Source organism: Mirounga angustirostris, unplaced genomic scaffold (genome assembly GCF_029215605.1).
Source record: "Mirounga angustirostris isolate CCGP_5_RB_7025 unplaced genomic scaffold, mMirAng1.0.hap1 SCAF_9, whole genome shotgun sequence".
Classification (NCBI taxonomy): Eukaryota; Metazoa; Chordata; class Mammalia; order Carnivora; family Phocidae; genus Mirounga; species Mirounga angustirostris.
The window spans coordinates 18,847,289-18,866,817 of record NW_026991717.1 but is presented as its reverse complement, the minus strand read 5'-3'; the positions used below and the strand labels follow the sequence as shown (position 1 = coordinate 18,866,817).

Here is a 19,529-nt window from a genome sequence, read left to right as displayed (position 1 = left end):
TGCCCAAGGGGAGAAACAGCATCTGAAACCAGGCTGGGAATTTTCCCAAAGCATTGGTGTGCTTGGAAGCTGCCCTCTGGGATGAATGCTGCCCAGAGGGAGGTGGCGTAATCACAGACCACCACAGGAGTCTGCTGAGAGAAATTAAATACCAGGACCAGCACCAAAAGTCTGTTCTGTCTCTAGAGTCTCTCTAGTACCTTGTACTGACAAAGCTTAGCATCAAACCTACTTGACTGGAGATCTTTAATTCCTCATATGGCTTCAAGTCACTATCTAGCATCCTTTCATTTGAACCTGAAAGACCCTCTTTAGTGTTTCTTGTAGAGCATGTGTGGTAGTAAAAACAAAACATAAAAACTTCCTCAGTTGATCTGGAAATGTCTGAATTTCTCCCTCATTTTTGAATGACAGTTTTGCTGGATACAGAATTCTTAGTTGATAGATTTTTTTTCTTTTTTTTTGAAACTTTGAATGTATCAACCTACTGTCTTCTGGCTTCCAAAATTTCTGATGAGAAATAGGCTCATGATTTATTAAGATTCTCTTATATGTGTTGTGTTGCCTCTCTCTTGCTGCTTTCAAGATTCTCTATTTTTTGACAGCTTAATTGAAAAGTATATCAGTGAATTTATCCTACTGGGACTTTGTTGCGCTTCGTGTATTTGTACATTTATGTCTTTCTTCAAATCTGGGAAGTTTTCAGCCATTATTTCTTCAAATAATCTCTGTTCCTCTCTCTTCACCTTCTGAGACTCCCATAATGCGTATGTTGGTCCTCTTAGTGCTTTACCGCAGATGCCCTCTGTTCACTTTTCTTCATTCTTTTTCTTTTCACACACCTCCCCCCTCCCAGACTTAATAATTTCAATTGCCCTATATTCAAATTTTTTAACTCTTTCTTTTGCCTGCTTAAATGTGCTTCTGAACCCACCTGGTGAATTTTTCATTTCAGTTATTGTATTTTTCAATCCTGGAATTTATTTTTCCTTTCTGTAATTTCTTTCTCTATTGATTTTCTCATTTTTCTCATACATCATTTTCCTGTCTTTATTTATGTCATCCATTAATACTTGGAGCATTTTTAAGACAGTTGTTTTAAGTCTTTGCCTAATAAGCCCAACATCTGAGTTTTCTTGGGCACCGTTTCTGCTGGTATATTTCGTTTCTTTAAGTGGGCCATACTTTTCTTTTCTTTTATATGCTTTGTGATTTTTTTGTTGAAAACTGGACATTCGAATCTTATAATGTACCTCTGATAATCAGCCTCTCCCCTTCTGGATTTTCTGTTTCTTTGCTATTGAAAGGCTTCTCTGTGCTGGGGATCAACCTGATGTAAAAGCATAAGGTATTCTCAAGCCTTTTATAGCCTTCATCTTTTCCAGGGCATACCTGGTGGCTTCCTAAATTTTCCCATATGTGCAGCTGCTTTTGAATGACTTAATCCTTGCATATCTGGCTCCCAAAAGGGGGAAAAGAGAAAAAAAAAAATGTATTGCTCATTGAAATTCCTTGGAAGTCCCTTCAGCTCACAGGAGTTGCAACAGTGGTGGCCACCCTCTGTTCCTGCACCTCAGAAATCAAAAGCAGCACTGAACAATCAGAACAGAGAACCCCAGTATTTGGTGAATAAGGTTCTTATTGTCCACCCTGGCTCTAGCCAGCCACACCAGGCACAGCTGCCTGCCATGGGGCTGGAGTGTGGGGGACAGATAGCCACTACCACAATGAAGGCTAAAATATATCTAAATTAACCACAGCTTACCAGCCAAGCTTTGCCCAGAAGGCAGTACATCAAATAGACTCCAGAATTTCAAAATAGTTACTTCGGACCATTTTTGCCAATACAGTTGTTGTCTAAGTGTGGAGAGGTGGATTCCTGGTGCTTCTTACTCCACCGTCTTCCCTAACTTTGCTCTCTGTTTTGGTCTTTTTAAGAAAAATTTTGATAATTTAGTTCAACTCAGTCTACTGTTTGTTAAAGACTAGCCTGTGCAAGGTTCTCTGTGTGAGGCTGCAGAAAAATAGGAGGAAGACCGTAATCTAGCTCACCATTTCACAAGATTGATGATAAGCAGCATAGCAGAGACCCAAGCAGGGTCAAAAGAGGCTCCAGGTAGGAAATAAAAAGAGGCTTCAGGGTGGAGGTGGCCTCAACGATGGACGGAGAGTTGGGGGGTGGGGGAAGATGGGGCAGCGGGCTAGATGGGGGGCTGAAAGGGAACTTGCCCATGGGAGAAAGTTGGTTAGGGAGAAGAAACAGCGTAAACAGAGTTCAAGAGGAAAGCACCCTGGGGCACATGAGGTATCCCATGGGCTATCCCCCTCTAGGCCCACTTTCTGCTGGATCCAGAAGTTGTCTTCACATGTTTAATCTCTCCACCCACCTGCCACAAGGCATAAAGGTAGTTGGCTTATGAGGATCAGTCAGATGTACATCTGGAAAAATCAGTTGTTAGAGATGGGTACAATGGAAGCTAAAATAAAGCTTAGTGGCAACTCAGGAAGTTAATTACATGAGGTACACAAATCTCAGTTCACACCCTAACTGGAAAATGTAGCTTTCTTCATTTTCCTAGAAACCAATTTTTATTTGCATTTGTATTTTTGATGTTTTAATTTGTATTTTTGAATTCCATTCTAGTTCAGGTTGGATCCCTAATCACTTCAGGAGTTTTTGCCCCATATTCCCTGAGTCTACAACTAAATTCAGTGAGGATGCATCTGATCCTTGTGTCGTCTGGTATATCTGTCTTCTAAGGGCTGCCATAACACACTGGGTGGCATAAACAACACAAATTTATTCTCTTTTAGTTCTGGAGACCAGAAGTCCAAGATCAAGGTCTTGGAAGGGTTGGTTCCTTCAGAAGGCTGTGAAGGAGAATCTGTTCCGTGCCTCTGTCCTGACTTCTGTGTGGCTTACTGGTGATCTTTGGCATTGCTTAGAATATAGAAACATCACCTGGATTTCTGTCTTCACCTTTGCATGGTGTTCTCCCTCTGTGTTTCCATCTCCAGATTTCCCCTTTCTGTAACAATACTAGTCATACTGGATTAGGAGCTCACCCTGTTCTAGTATGATCTCATCTTAATTAATTACATCTGCAGTGGTCCTATTTTTAAATAAGGCCACATTCTGAGGCACTGGGGTTAGGACTTCAGCATATGATTTTAGGATGGACACAATTCAACCCATAACTTCTCACCATACAGCATCTGCTGCCTCACCCATCCCTTCTCTGGTCCCAGCCGTGGGAACTCGCCTGTTGCAGAGATGTCCCTCCTGCTGGTCCACGTGGCTTTTCCCCTCTCTCTTTCTTCCATACTGTGCTTTGTGGCACAAGAATCCATTCATCTGTCCACACTTGGCATTCAGGCCCAGGGCTCTTGGGAGACTCTGTCTCCCTAAACATGCCACGCAATCATTTCTCTGAGATCCAGCTGCCTCCCTGGTGTTCTGGGAAGGAAAAGAACAAAAGGTCTCTCTGTTCTCAGATCCCATAAACCTTAGAGAGGTTTTGCTGTTTCCTGACTTGGAGATCAGAACTCAGGGCCCCTCTCTGGGGCCACCAGCGTGTATAACCTCTCAAGGCTGCCGCCATGCCCAAGTGAGGGAGAGGTTGTCTGGTGTACATGAGGTGGGCATAGAGGTAAGAGTGGAGCCTTTCTTCCTGCTCCAGACATTTTCTCCAACATATTTATGTAGACCAGGAACCGGGAAATGATGGCCCATGGACCAAATCTGGTACACCACCTGGTTTTATAAATAAAGTTTTATTGGCACACAGCTATGCCCTTTTGGGTCTGCACCATCTTTGTACAACAGTGGCAGAGTTGAGGAGTTGGGACAGAGGCTGCATGGCCCACAAAGCCAGAAATACTCACCTTTGCAAAAGAAGTTTGTAGACCCCTGATGACACAAAAGCCTAAGGACTTCTGCTGTGATCTCTCTCCCCTGAAGCAGTGATCATAGGGTGGCCTCATTGTCTGACGACAGGGAATGGCAAAGGGAGGAAAAGAAATACTCAGTATGGTTATTATGAAGTGGTTATTGTGTCAAAACTATTGTCCTGCCAACTGGTATATGCAATTTGTGAAAAGCCGTTGAGCAAAACAGTTGTGATTTGTGTTCTTTTCCCCTCGATGCTGAATTTCAGTAAAAAGTTCGGGGAGAAAACAATCGTACTGCATCATGGTGATTTTGGCAACATGGAAATGAAGGGAACCACTGAGGTTGCTTGGGTCAGGGTCCTGTGAGGACACCCCAGGGCTTCATGGAACAGCTGGGCAGACCCCACATTTCAGGCAGCCCCCAGTATCCTCCTGCTCCTACTCAGTGCACCTCACACATGGGCTTGGCCAGAGAACACAGCTGGGTCTCCAGAACTGCTTAGAACCCCAGTCTAAGCACAGAGCCTCAGGGACCCAGGATGCGTCTTTGACCACTCGTGGTCTCACACTTGCCCAAGTATCCAAGGAAAGGTTGCAGAGCCGGGATCTGGCCGGTCTCTACCCAAAGCCGTTGAACAAGTTAATCAATCATTCTGATTCTCTGCATTACAAAGTTAAATGAGAGCTGTTTACTCATCCTGAAACTTAGTGACCTCCAGAGTGGACCTGGGAGCCATGTAAAGATCTTTGTTTTATAGAAGACCAAAAAACCAAAACAGAGCAAAAACAAAAAACCCACACACACTAAAAACTCCCCCTTGGGGTTTTCAGTGTTACAAATGGCCAAATTTTAAGTTCAGATGAAAGACCCAGTTTGTGGATCTTGTTGAACTGATACTCACCGTATTCTATTTCCAGATGACCCTGATGTAACAGTTCTTGGATGCATTTTTTCTGACGGCTCACTTAAACACGCCGTCAGCATGGGACTGGGATTGCTGAGATACGGTGTGGAAGAGCAGAGGGAGGTTGCTTTGGAAACCTTGCCCGGCCCCTCCTCCTCCTGGCAAGAGAGGCAAAAAACTGAGCCCCCCTGCTGTTTCCACAGCACTGTCTGGGTAACTCAGACCTTTCTCTTCCTTCTAGCCCTGGGCCTGGGGGCACGCACTGCCTGGGAGCCAGTGTGGAGCATGCTGTCTGCGAGAACCTTCCCTGCCCCAAGGGCCTGCCCAGCTTCCGGGACCAGCAGTGCCAGACACATGACCGGCTGAGCAGCAAGAAGAAGGGCCTGCTGACAGCGGTGGTGGTTGATGGTAAAGGCATATGGCACGTGCTTTCACAGTGCCCCCCTTCTCCTCCCAAGAATGTAAACACCCCACAGGGCTCCCCCTTCCCAGCCAGCCATCCAATGGGACGCTCCAGCCCCGCTGCGCCAGTCAGCAGTGGACCGGCTTCTCGAGCAGTGGGGTTGAACTTGGATGACCCAGCTCTGGGAGAGTTCTTAAAAGCAGCTGTGCGGCGGGCAGCAGACCAGAATCATCCTGCACCCCCATTTGCAGCAAGGTGGGGGTGCTGGCAGCCTGCCGCCTAGTGCCATGTGCTGAGGGGCCCAGGGCCAACTTTGAGGAGAGTACGGTTCTGCAGGCGCAGGGTGGTGGCTTTCTGTGTCTGATCTCTCCTTCCAGCGTTGATGCTTTCTTGCATTTCTTTTCTTGGTTCGTTTTGGGTTGGCTTTCACTCCTTGACTAGAGTGTTTGGAAAAAAAAAAGTTTTGAGGACAATTTACAGCTCAGAGGTGATGATAGGCACAGGTCACGTTTTCCTTCCAAGAGCTTTTTCCCGAATCAGGGGACTCTGCCCCATGGTCTATTGCAAGCATTTCCAGTAGCTGGTCAAATTCTAGGTGGTATATCATGTCTGTAGGATTTGTAATGTTTATTTATTGTTGATAAGGACCACCTACCCCCCATGGCCTAGTTCAAGGTCTTTTACACTTAAAATTCTCATCTTCAGGAGACAAGACTGTGTCGTGATGGTGACGATACAGTCCTATTTGTTGAGCACCCCATAGTCCAGGCCCAAGTTAGCTCTGCTTCCGTCATCTCAATTACTATGCAGAACGAGCCATGCAAACATGAGAGGTTACAGGTTATATGACACATCAAAGTTCCTGCAGCTGATGAGGAGCAGGGAGGGACCCCCATTCTGGAGGAGCTGACTCAGTAAATAACCAGCTATCATCTGGCTTCCAATATTCGAGTAACACAGAGAGAGCATGACTTCATAAGTGTCGACTGAAGAGGCTTTAATAAGAACTACAGTGACTGTGCCTGATTTTTAACAGCCTCTAAAGTCTTTTGCAGAAGAATGAGGTCCCTGGGCCAGGTCTTAGGTTTCTTCCTTGTGGTTTGAAGAACCTCTGAAATCTACACCGTGCAGTCTGCTGTTATAAGCTCAAGTGTTCGTAGCTGTGCAGAGGTAGGCCCAGTCATCCCAGGGAATAGTGGCCCCAGACCTGCAGCTTTGAACCCAGCAACCTGACCCATCAGCTCTGAACCAAGTTGTAAAGTAACATGGGATGTTCTCAGTCCTGGTGGATACTACCAACCCACTCAGCTATGGGCTCATTTAAAAGCCTCAGGGAGCTCCCCAGACTTTTTTCCTTTTTAAAAAAGAACACCACTTTTTAGAGCCTTGTAATGGGAGGTGCACCATTGGCTAACCGAGACTTCAAGAGAAGAGCAGCCTACATACCTTCAGCTTTTTCTGCAGATGAGGGAAAGAGGAGACCCGCCCTCCCGAAAGGAACATGTGCAGCTGGAGGCAGGGACTCACGCAGGACCCTCGCTGCTCTCTGCCTGGCCATTCCTCTGATGCAGGAAGACCCAGGAGGCTTCCATATGTCTCAAGCACATTCGGACCCCTAATCAGGAGAAAGACAGCCCAGGCAGAGGCTGCCCTGTTTCCAGCGCCATGGTGGGGTGTGTTCTGATGAGGAGCAGCCTTGTTTCCAAACCATCAGCTGTCCCAGCCTGCTGGACAGAGACACTTTAGGTCCTCCGTCATGTCCTCTCCTGCTTGTCGGGAGCAGGAAGAGGTCAAATCCAAGAGGGACTCACCCCATCCCCGTTTCCACTCAACTGTGTGCACAGCATTGTTGTTATTCTTTCCTCAGTCTGCTTCAGCTTTGCATTCTCCAGCTCCTTTATTCAATGCAGAAATCCCACTTAAATGTCTGGTTTTCCACAGATTTCTCCAAGTCCAGATTAAACTTCTATTTTACTTGTAACCATTTTTGGATCGCTGAGCTCCTTGGGTCCCTTATCATCCCAGGGGCTGAAACGGATGTTTGCCCCAGACCCCGCACCCAGGAAGCTTCGCAGGGCAGCTGTCTGGGGAAGCTCACCAGGTTCAGAATGTGTCGTGACCCACCTGCTTTTTGTTTCTCTCTACCAAAGCAATAGATAATTACAGCCAGAGTGCGACCGCCTTTGATCTGAAAAGTGCCACCCTCTCTGATAAGGACAGGTAGTGGGCAGTAAGCATTTTGTCTTTGGGGGAGAGACCCCAAATTCAGGCCTTTGCAAGGCTAGCTTGACACATCCCCCTCTGGGGTGGAATTGTCATGACTTCTTGCAGATTTGGTTTCATTTCCCTCTCAAATAGAAACAGAAGCCAGGGTTTTTAAAAGGCACATTTCACAAGGATGAAAACAAAATAACAAATGGCCAATTCAGAGGGCGGGGGAAGAATACAGATTATAAATTTGCTCCTCTCAAAAATCAGCTTATAAAAGGCACAATTCTAGCTCAGCCGTGATGGGAACGATTCCTGTGGTTGAGCTCTGGGCTTCTCGAAGCCCATTATGACTGCCCTATTCATAGCATTGCTATCACTGTGGAATTCTTTGGCGAGTGACACACGGTTCAAGAAAGGGGAAGCTATATTTTTTCTTTTTTTCTCTTACTGAAAAAAAAAAAAAAGAATTCTTGCAGAAGTAGATTTTCCAAGGGAGGGCTCAGGACCACAAATCCATACCACCTCCAAAAGAAGACAAAGGCTCTCCTTAGAAAAGAGTTCTAAGTGGGAAAGCCTTTAGACAGAAACCCAGGGAGATGGCCTGTTGCCAAACCCACCCCATTTCTGCTTTCCCCGTGGAATCTCATTTAAGTGGAAACCTTCAGGATTTTAGTCCTTCCTGCCCAAGCCAGCAGGCCACGTGCCCACTGAAGTGTCGGAGGGCTTGGCTAAGGCCGTGTCTGGACCTGGAGGTGCATTTCCAGCTCGTCCCGAGCACGGCAGAACCCCCTCTGGGTCTGAGCCTTACAGGGTATGGAGGGTATGATGGTTAGGGACTCTCTGACCCCAGTTCAGCCAAGCTGACTGGAGTTGCTTGATGAAAAAGAAGTTGTTGCAAAGACGCAGGGTGTCTCAGATCCCAAGGGCTGGGGTCTGAGGACAGGGCCTCTGAAAATATCAGGACCCTCTCTCCAAGCCCACCACAGTTTGTGTTTGTGAGTCATTTCTTCCTGTTCCCAACTGAAAACTGGCTTTCTCATGACTTATCCACGTGTAGGCCAAATGGTGGCCCACAACACCTTCATCCTTTATCTGAATCCTTTGGGGCCAGATGTGGCCAAAGCGTTTTTGGTGTTAGACAGGTAACAACAACGCATCAACCATAAATTACTTAATACTCCCAGTGGGGTCCAGGGAAGCACCCCACAGTCCAGAGAAGCACATGGATGTCTCTACCAAATAACCCATGAACAGTCTCTAACTGAGATATTGAACACTACCAACAGCCTCATGTCAGTCAAGGCTGGTTTTGCTGCCAAATGTGTTTGCCACAAATGTAAGAAAATACTCGCAGTTTTCAGAGCGTTTTGGACTTCCGAACTGTGGATAAGGGAATACAGACTTCTTTCAGATTCATCAACCATGAGTAGACACAGCTACTCTAAATCTGAATTTAGTGCTGATTTTTCAAGAGATTCTGATTGGTCCACCTGCGGTCAGGTGGCCACTCTTAGTCCAATCAGTTGAGGCCTCATGAAGCGATCTATGAGGTTGTGATGGAGAGAAAGACTCTGATTGGTACAGCTACAGTCAAGTGGCTTCTGCCGGTCCGATCAACTAAGGCCTGGCTCTGGAGTCATGGCGGGCAGCTTTGGGGACAAGGGACTGAGCAGCCTCCTCTTTATCCCCCAGATAGCCAGACAGAGCGGGAGTGAGCTTTTGTGATGGCCTCAAAATTCAGTGGTGTCTCTTAGTAAGACCTTGTAACCACTGGCAGAGCGAGAACAGCAAGAGTGCTAAGAGCCACAAGTGTCCTCTTCACCATGGAGTACCAGGGGGAATCCTCCAAGCCTCCACTAAGCAGATAAGATCATGTGTCTCTCAAGCCCCCGAGCTCATCTCCCCTGCCCTGTCTGTGGTTTCCCCATCCAAGCATAAGTCCTGGCAACAAGTGGGCCAGTGAGAGACCACGAACCACACCAGACAGTCTAGCCTCATTAGGATTTCATTTTGGCACCCATCAGCCATGTAAGAGGATGCTCCGAGCTTCTTTCCTTGGAGTGCATGGTTATATAACTCTTAAGAAGATTTGATCTCCTTCTGTACTACTAAGAATGTAAGACACTGTACCCAGAGGGGAATCACGGCACCTCATTTATCTGGGGATTAATTGTCCACACAAGGTAGCTTAGAGGGGAATATTCAGAGAATTTTGAGGGGCTCCTCCTCAAGTTTTACAAAGGTTATCCTGGGTCCCTTTGGGAGATAGTGCCATACCTTCCTAGAGGTGGGGGGGGGTGCCCTAAATTCTGAGCACAGACCTCAGAAAAGGAGATGGATGAATGGAGTTTCAACTGAGCAAAGGAAGGAAGTGTTACCTCTGGACTCTGTTCTGGAGTCTGGGTGCCCCCAGACTGCCCAAGCCGAGGAGGACAGTGTCTGCAGGTGGGAGAGTCCAGTGCAGGTGGAGTTGAGTATACCTGCTTGCCTGGGGTCATGGCCAAAATCTCTTCCAACTGAGAATCTCCACTTTCCTGATGTTTATATCAAAGAGCCCAGATAAACAATCTTCAGCCCCCCCAAGTCTGGTCTTTCTAACTTGCCACAAAAGACCCTCTACTTTTCTACCCAAATCCCATTTCCATTTCTGCTCAAATCAGAGTATACATTCAGAAACCAGAAACATTCATAAAACTGGTGATTTGCTTTCAGCAATACCATTTTGCCTCTGGTATTTTGGGGCACCAGAGTTCTCTATTCAAAAAGAAAACAGGCTGGTAGAAGAAAACTAGGCTGGGACAAAGAGGCCCTGCCTGTCAAGGGACTCCAGGTAGCCATGCACTTTTTCTGAGCCTCACATGTCCATCTATAAGATGGATCAATGACAGCACCTACCTGAAATGCATAGATACTAAGAGGAAGCCCAGTGTGTGAAGAAGATACCCCATCCACTCAGACTGGGGGCTAGGGTGCTGCATTCTCCCAGTGGTTCCCCAGGATGCTCACAGGAAACCTCAGGGTCCCCAAGAGCACCTCAAAAATTTTGTCAAATGAACATCCCAGAACCTAATCTCAGTTTACATTTCCGTCTCCCATACTTCTTCCACTGGCTGCGTTCCTGGGTCATTCTGTCTAAATGGAGGGACACCTGCCTCTAGCCTGCTACCTGAGGAATTGGGCCATTCCTTCTACTTTATGCCCTGTCTTCTAACAGCTCAGGCCCATTCATGGGGCTTTTCATAGCCTGCCTCATCCAGGATTCGCTCTGTACTTGTCCATGAGACTACCAGGGCCTTGAAAAACATGCAGTGCTCATCTTTCTTTCCCAACAGTGCTCAAAGAGTGTCTTGTGTGATGGAGAGGCTCAATTCCTGTTTTTGAATGAATACACACTGAAGCATCATTACTTTACTTACCTGGGAAGTTGTTCATCACAGCACTTTCCCCCCACCTCCACAACTAACTGGAACAGACAAGTTGAACATTTCTACTGAAACTTTGTAGCTTCTTCCAAGTGTTTTAAGGCAAGGCTTCCCACTGGGCATGTTGGTCAGCAGAGCTCCATGGAAGAGGAGTTATGGAAAGCTGCTGAACATGTTGGTGGGTTTGTGAATGTCATTCTATCATGAAAGCCGCAGAGCCTGGGTGAGACAACACATCAGCTCTGACAAGAACTGTCCAGCTGGAATGCCAAGATCTTCTGAAGCCAAGTCAACTCCAGAAGCCTTTCTCTACCCAGTGGGGAAAATGATCCAATGGTGGAAACAAAGGGCCTGACAGGCAGCACAAAAGTGTTGGTGTTTCTCTCTCTGGAGGTTTCTTTGCAAAATAATCACAATAACATCATTAGAATTCATTGACTTGGAGAGAAAAAAGGGTGCATTCCTCATTCACAGTTACATAGAGAAGAACAAAATCCATTTATTTATTTAAAAATAAGCTTGAAGTTTTTCTCCTAAGATCAAGAACAAGGCAAGGATTTCTTCTTTCACTGTTCCTTTTCAACATCATACTGGAAGTCCTAGCTAATGCAATAAGACAAGAAAAGGAAATTGAAAATATACAGATTGGGAAGGAAGAAATAAAACTACCTTTGTTTGATGATGACATGATCATCTATGTAGAAAATCCAAAAGAATCAACAAAAAACAACAATGACAAAAAAAAAAAAAAAAAAAAGAAAAAAACATACCCAAAAACCTCCTGGAACTAGTAAATGATTATAGCAAGGTTGAGAGACATAAGGTAAATGTACAGAAATCAGTCACTTTTCCTATATACCAGCAATGAGCAAATAGAGTTTGAAATTAAAAAACACAGTACCATTTACATGAGCACCCCAAAAATGAAATATTTAGGTATAAATGTAACACTATATGTATAAGATCTATATGAGGGAAAATCTGATGAATGAATTAAAAGAATTAAATGGGGAGAAAGAGATTCTATGTTCGTGAATAGGAAGAATCAATATTGTCAAGATGTCGGTTCCCTCTGACTTGATCTATAGATTCAGAGCAATCCCAGTGAAGTCCTAGCAAGTTATTTTGGGAATATCGACAAACTCATTCTAAACTTTATATGGAAAAATTAAAATATTTACCAAGTCCTTCTGTGAGCCAGGTCCTTGGCCTGGCCTGACAATAAGAGATAAAAATCTCAGTCCCTTGTCCTCTAAGGTCTCCCAGTACTGTCAGTTCTTCAATCTAAAGATAATTAAAATCCATCCCTTTCAAACTCTTTTAGCAGTGGAACCCACCTTATAAGAAATCCCCTTGTATATGAAAGTAACTCAAACAATTATAAGACAATAGGATAATGGCTAAGGGCTTTGATGGAGTTGTATGCCAAGTGCAATGGAGATTCCATGTCAGAGATGGCATGAGAGGAGAGAGCTCTGGAGTAGAAGCTTCTGGGGTGATAGGAAACTTCCAGAAAGCTCTGTGCAGAGAGGAATTGCCAGGCAAAGGAACAGCCTAGGCAAAGGCATACGAGCTTGTCATGTTCTAGGAGCTCACTTGGTTCCAAGAGCAGCAGAAACCAGGGTTTTCATGCTGCCTGGTGACCTGGCTCTTACAAGTTGTCCTAGAGGCCCCTCTGTTCCTGTACTTTTCTCCAGCTCAGTTTCTTCCAGGACTTTCTTGCCACATATCACAGCCCTGCAGCTTTTACCCAGCAGCTGGTGGAGCACTAAAGCATTTAGCAAAAGCCACTGCTATAGAGACATCCATAGGGCCCGCACCCCCTCCTACCCAGAGGCATTCTCATTCACCTTCTCCCTCTTTCTCACCCCCACAACAAGAGAAGCTCCGAGGCTCTCCCTTCATACATATTCAATTCACTTAGAGGTTAGCACACCACAAAATGTTCAGCCTGGTATTTTTAATGCCTTAAGGAAAAGGAATACTATACCTTTGCCAAGGATGAAGAGAATAAGGTGAATAAAAGCCCACAGAGCCCTCACTCATGTGCCTTTCTCCATTTGCTGTGTGGAGTGTTCCAGGGGGCAGGTGCACGTCTCTGAGGAACATGTGCTGGGTTTCTGTGACCTTTATTCCGTATTCCATACTGACGTCTCATCCTCTGGGCCACCACCCACATGTCCCTGCACCCTGCTGGCTCATCCCCCTCGTGCACCTGCACCTTGCATCGCCCACACACCCCTTCCTACATCAATGTCCACCTTCCCCTTTCCCTCCTCAGATAAACCATGTGAACTCTACTGCTCACCCCTCGGGAAGGAGTCCCCGCTGCTGGTGGCCGACAGGGTCCTGGATGGCACACCCTGCGGGCCCTATGAGACCGACCTCTGTGTGCATGGCAAGTGCCAGGTGACGTGTTTTCCTTGTGTCTTTGGTGGGGGCTTTCTTTGGAGGGGAGGCTCCCTCACCCCCAGAAGGCTTTGGGGAGTGGGGGGGCAGAGACCTTGGGAGGCTTGGGGGGATGGATCTTCTCAAGAAGGCAACTTGCCACCCATCCTCGGTCAGCAGCAACTGAGCACGAAGCCCCCCCGCAGGCCACCTGGGAGCTGAGGTGGCCGGGAGACTAGTGGCAACACGGTAATCTCAGAAATCTCAAAATAACTTTAGTCGTTCCGACAAAGGGCGGAACAGGTCGAATACTAAGGTCAGGCTGGAAGATGCATATGAATATGTTATTGGGCAAGCTCTTCTGTGTTTAGCTACCAAAGACAGAGTAGGAACAAAGCAGGTTCCTTCACGGGTAGTACCCAGGGAAGTCAGTATGCCTGGCTTTGGGGGACCACTCCACCCACTGCGGTATAGTCCCCAAAGCCATCCTGGTGTCGGATGTCTGGTTCATTAGAACGAATGATAAGTGTCATTTAAGAAGACAACAGGAAAAAGCAAGGAGGGAGAGAGGAAGAGAAGATGGATGGAAGCTCATCTTCCACCTGTGGTAACTCTGCCTGAGCTGGGGACGCACCTGAAGCTGAGCCCTCCCGTGGCGGCGCTCTCCAGCTCAGTGTCACAGGACTGTTTCTCCATTAAGAATGGGCATCGCCCTGATGTGGAATTGGGGAAGAGAGTCAGGAGGCTGTGTATTTCCAGTGCCCAGAGGGCCACGACTCAGGTAATACCACATGTGCCGTATTTCCTGATGATGCAGTTTGAGCTGCATCTGTCATGAGAGAGTCCTCCCCCTCTGCCGTGTCCTCAGCAGGTGAGCCCAACAAGATCTGGGAGAGGCAGCGGCTCCCGGAGCCCGAAGCAAGCAGATGGATAGCAGGAGAGCTGTGCGTTTGGCACAGAAAGGAAAACGAGGTCTTGCCTCCGATTTTCGCTTTACCTTGTTTGGCCTCCATGGACCAGCACCTGCAGCATGAGAGTAAGCATGGACTCACCAAGGGCTCCTGAGGGCCTTCTCATTTTGCCAGGAAAAGAGAAGCTGTGTCCCAGGAGCCATGAGGCTACTGATGCCTCGGGGTGTCCACACCTCCCAAAGTCAACACCCATCTTTAATATTTCATGGAAATATTAGAAACATTTGAATAATTGTAAATTCCAGGGCACAGGGGAGAGAAACTGTCATTCCCCCTAACTGCACTGGTACCAGAAACCTGCCCCCAGGCCTGGGACCCACTGACCCCATAAGACAGCACATCTTGCTTGTTCTCTCTGCTTCGTGACGCCTGGCTGAGGGCAAGACAGATGGAGTAAAAGGGAGAAAGGCAGGAAGACAAAGACACAAACACAACTTCTAGGGTAGTTCCTGTCCTGTGGCCATTTCAACCCCGGTGGATTTTTTTCCCTGCAAAGTCCAAACTAGTCCCAAACTGAGATTTTTCGGGAAAAAAAGCTTGACAATATCCAGACTCCTTTGGTACTGCCTCGCTTTGTAATGAAATCCAGATATGTGTGGGTGATAGGCACTGGGTGCCCGAGAGTCTTGGCAAGGCGTCCTCCTGGGGAAGGAGGCAGTGACAGTGGTGGGGCTGGTGGCCCTCGGGGCTGTGGTGTTGTCGTGGAGAATGTGCAGGGCCCGGGGCAGTGTGAACACAGGTCTTATCATTGTCACCGAAGTTGCTAGCATTTCTCTGTAAACCTGCCAGCAAGTCAAGTGCAGGGTTTTTTTTCTTTCCTAAATTCTACACTTAACACCGGTCATCCTACAGCCCAACAATGAACATTTCCCCAGGAACAGTTTCCAAGTAAAAGCACTTGTACCCTTTCGAGCAGCACGATCTGAGCCACCTCTGGGCTCTTGCCAGCATCTTTTGCAGTGTTCTTGCCAACGTGCAGGCATTTCTAAGAATCCTGAAATTGTCTGGCCAGTGGGGTCAGTAGTAAGTGGCCAGACATGATTTCAGCTCTAAGTGATCAGTGCCAATGTGCCCCTTCTGTGACCTTGGTTCTAACCACCTGCTTTTCAACGAGGAAATCTTCCCTGTGCCATGACAGCCAACTATCCAGTTTTTCAGTCAGAACAACATGGATGAGAAGCCATGCAAAGGCTCTAATAGCCTTAGGTCTATGGTCATCTGGCACCTTCCAGCCAGAGCCTGCCCTGCACTTGAATGTGATGGCAATAACGTGGGTACACTTGCCTTCCCATTCCCAGATGCCTCCCCATCCCTGCCCGCCCCCCAGTCTCTCTCAAACGCCTCCACCCCCATCCTGGTCATTGCATTTACTGACCACTGCACGGAGGTTAGCACTAACCAAGCAGCTTACCCCTCAACACAGGTGCAGACAGTGGCCCCCCTTATGATGTTTTGTGGCAGGTGGGCAGGCTCATGCTCATCGGAGCCTCGCCCCACCCCTTGTCGGTTCTCACTAGTACCATCTCCTCTGCACGGATGTGCCCCAATTACCAGCCTCCTGCAGGCGGCCCACTGGTCCTAGCAGAAGGGCCACCATCCTGGTAAGTGGTGGCAGCATGTACATGTAGGTACTTCAGGGGATTAAATCCCCGAGAAACCACTCGCTTCTTGAAGGAAGTTAAAAATACCACCTGCAATTTTTCTAACCGTTCTTATTCCTCAGAGAGAAACCATAAAGGTTAAGTTTAGCCCATTCGTGAAGTCAATTCTCATAAGAATCCAACTTAGTAAAGCCATAGTTAATGAAGTTTTACAATAAAGTTGAGCATACTTAAATAAGAGTGTGAGAAATTAGGAGCACCTGGGTGGCACGGTCGGTTGAGCATCTGACTCTTGGTTTTGGCTCAGGTCATGATCTCAGGGTTGTGAGATCGAGTGCAGAGTCTACTTAAGACTCTTTCTCCCTCACCCTCTGCTCCTCCACCCTGCTTGCTTGCTCTCTCTGTCTCTCTCTCTCTCATAAATAAATAAAATATTTTTTAAAAATAAAGAAGAGTATAAGAAATTAAATACAAGTACAGTATGATGCCTAGTTACAATAATTGCCAAAGTAGAATATTCTGGATTCCTGTGGTACTTGTGAATGAGTAAGGTAAGGAAAATTGGTTAAAGAAAGGAATAGTAATAAAAAAAAAAATCTCAGGAGTTTAATGAGCAGAGGATCTGTACTTACTCATCAGTACTGTTACCTGATTATAATGGATAAAAGGTAGAAATCATCCACGTTTTATGTAAGACAGCACTTACAGAAATATTGCCATGGTTCACTTACTAGCTTTTTCCTCTGTTCCCTTCAGCTATAAATTTTGCTATTTTGGGGTGGCAGAAGGAGTTCTGGGAAATTTTGAGAAGCACGGTGACTAGTTGGTAGAGAATGGAGGGGACGAGAGGCTCCCAAATGGCATTTTGAGCAGATTCCACTAAGCTCCAAATAGCAGGCTGATTCAAACCATAACATGAAACATGGAAATACCATTTTAGTCTGTTTTTATGAGGACTGAGTTAAGTTTCATTTCAGTGAGTCACAAATTATTTAACATGCTGAAATGAAACTTAACAGCGCTCATAAAAGTGGGAGCGAGTTGGGGAAAGAAACACAAACATTGTCTATTTTTCAGCAAGTCTGTATAAATCAGGAGTTCCATCATTCGTGATTCCTCCTGTTGGCCTGCAGAGGCAAAGAAATCAAGTTAATACGTTTCTAATGTGCGACTTTGCCTCCGAGCTACTCAGAGGGTGAGTCAAACTGACAGATCTGAATATACCCGAGACCAGGTATGCTTGGCTTTTCTTTAAGGCCTCACCAGCTTGTGTACACGTGTGGGCATCGTACTCCAGTTAGCGTCCCACTTCCTTGAGATCCTACCCTGTGTAATGTATCCTGGGCTGGACGAACACCAAGAAGATTTTCAGGTCCCGTAAGCTTCCTCAGTGGAGGGATTATGTCCAGTTATCCTTCTTCCCCCCAGCAGCTGGCTTGGAGGAGAACCTTTGAGTGCATATTGGGAAAAGAGAAACCCAGCGAGTGGATGTGTAGGTGGATGGGTCAACTTGCTCTTAGGACTTCAACGATTCTGGAATATGGAGCCCATTTCAGTGGACGGTTTTCATTATCCAGCACTTATTGGCCTCCCATTTTGTGTACAGTGGCCCATTAGGCAAGTAGAATTACTGGTGGAATTTAGGAGGATTATAAGACTCTGGCCTCAGAGTCCCCCTGAGTAAAGAAGGGTAACAAGCATGCAGGAAAACGTACCAGGATTTCGTGCTTGGGCCTCTATTTCAACAACACCCTCTGGTTGCTGCTTCTCCTCACATCACGACCCTGCAGCTGACATCTCTACAGTGTGTGACTGTTGGTGCTGAATCTTTACTGACAGCAGTGCCTGAAACTCTGAAGTCATTCCCTGCACCCCTTCTGTCTGATTAACTTCCCATAACAACTTCCAGGTTAAGCCTGCAGATGGAGCCTCACGTGGGCTCCTCTCCCATGACAGGACTCCACTAAGCTGATGGTAAAGGCAGGATTGCACAAACCATGATGGCGAAGAGAAGCAGAGGTCACCCTTTGACAGAAGAAACACACCACCTCTTTCTGAGGGTGGAAGAGGATGGAAGTTCCATTGAAGGAACAAAGCCACAGGGGCCAGAACGGGAACGCGCGGGGAGTTGCAACAGAAAAGAAAGCAGAATGCTTGAGGGAGTCTAGGACTTGGAATGGACAGTAGGTGTGAGGTGTTGGCTGAAACTGAAGAGAAGGCAAAGAGTCAGACAACGTGGCTGACCATGGCTGGCCCTGCACTTGGACCTTGGGCATTGGGTAATGGTCTTCACGCCAAGTACTGGGGGCTCCTTTCCAAAGTTGTGTGATAAACTGTTCAAGGGAAGCTGGAGCAGGTGTGTGACCTCAGTACTTGGGCACAGCGCTCCCCCTCCTGGGTTGGGGAGTGGACTCCAGTTTCCCTCCCACCAGTCCCAAATGGAAGCCTGCCACACGACACCTCCATCCCCAAATACAGAGCCCCCTCAGTCTACCTTTCTGTCATTCTCAAATAACAGTGGTCAACCAGAGATCATCAGCTCTTTGAAGAAAACCAGTAACAGGAACAAGAAAGACCAAGAAAAACAAACAGAGACACCGACCCTGGCACAAAATTAGGGTAATCATAGAATTCTCTGCAGCCAAATTATCAATCAAGCACAGGGACAAAATAATTTTGAGACACAGAAGAACTCAGGTATTTTAGTTTCTGTGCATCCATTCTGAAGAAATCATGTGTGGTTTAACAAAACAAAGGTAAAGTAAAAAAGAAGAAGACAAGCACAACAAGAGTTGGTGTAGCTAACCCAGGAACCTAGGAAATGCTGGGCCGGGTGCTATACTATTGGCAGTTAAAATTAAAACAAGAAGTCGGTGGCATCCGTCCAACAGAAGAGAATGAGGCGTAGTTAGAAGACAGCTATGAGGTGCTTCTCCTCCTGGCCAAAAGAAAAAGCAAAATAAAAAAAAAAAATAACATCCAAACCCGTATGAGAGAGTCCCAGTCCAAAATAGGAGAGAATAAACTTCACATTGGGGAGGGGTTGCTGGCAGGTTCAGGGCACAGAAGAGAGAGGCAGAGGACCCATTCTGAAAACCAAAGTCTGCTACACCTAGTTTGCCCAGGGCCCAGCTTGGTAAGAGGCCATCATTCTTTTTTTTTTTTAAGATTTTATTTATTTATTTGACGGAGAGAGAGCACAAGTAGGCAGAGTGGCAGGCAGAGGGAGAAGCAGGCTCCCCGCTGAGCAAGGAGCCCGATGTGGGACTTGATCCCAGGACCCTGGGATCATGACCTGAGCCGAAGGCAGATGCTTAACAGACTGAGCCACCTAGGCATCCCGAGGCCATCATTCTATTTTTTTTTTTTTTTAAGATTTTATTTATTCATGACAGAGAGAGAGAGAGAGAGAGAGGCAGAGGGAGAAGCAGGCTCCCAAGGAGCAGGGAGCCCGATGCGGGACTCGATCCCAGGACCCCGAGATCATGACCTGAGCCGAAGGCAGATGCTTAACAGACTGAGCCACCTAGGCATCCCGAGGCCATCATTCTTACGCATTAATTGAACACCAGGTGAAGTGACTGAGAGCCAGTGAGGTTTGGTTTAGACATACCAGGAAGTACGTCGGGTGGAACTTGATTTATTCTTTCATCAAAGATTTATTGAGCATATTCCGTGTGCTAGATGTTCAGTGGTGAACAGGACCGAGGGGGTCCCTGTTCCCATGCCATGTACAG

At 46.8% G+C, this 19,529-nt stretch overlaps 1 protein-coding gene across 2 annotated transcripts in view; it reads left to right on the top strand.

Annotated features, from left to right (window-relative positions):
• The window catches only part of ADAMTS17 (ADAM metallopeptidase with thrombospondin type 1 motif 17), a 343,861-nt gene that overhangs the window by 210,022 nt on the left and 114,310 nt on the right, over nt 1-19,529 (top strand). For both annotated transcript variants that reach the window (XM_064569986.1, XM_064569985.1), the window contains exons 13-14: nt 5,038-5,204; nt 13,114-13,241. In XM_064569986.1, the coding sequence (XP_064426056.1) occupies nt 5,038-5,204; nt 13,114-13,241 (295 nt within the window). The remainder of the gene's footprint in view (nt 1-5,037; nt 5,205-13,113; nt 13,242-19,529) is intronic.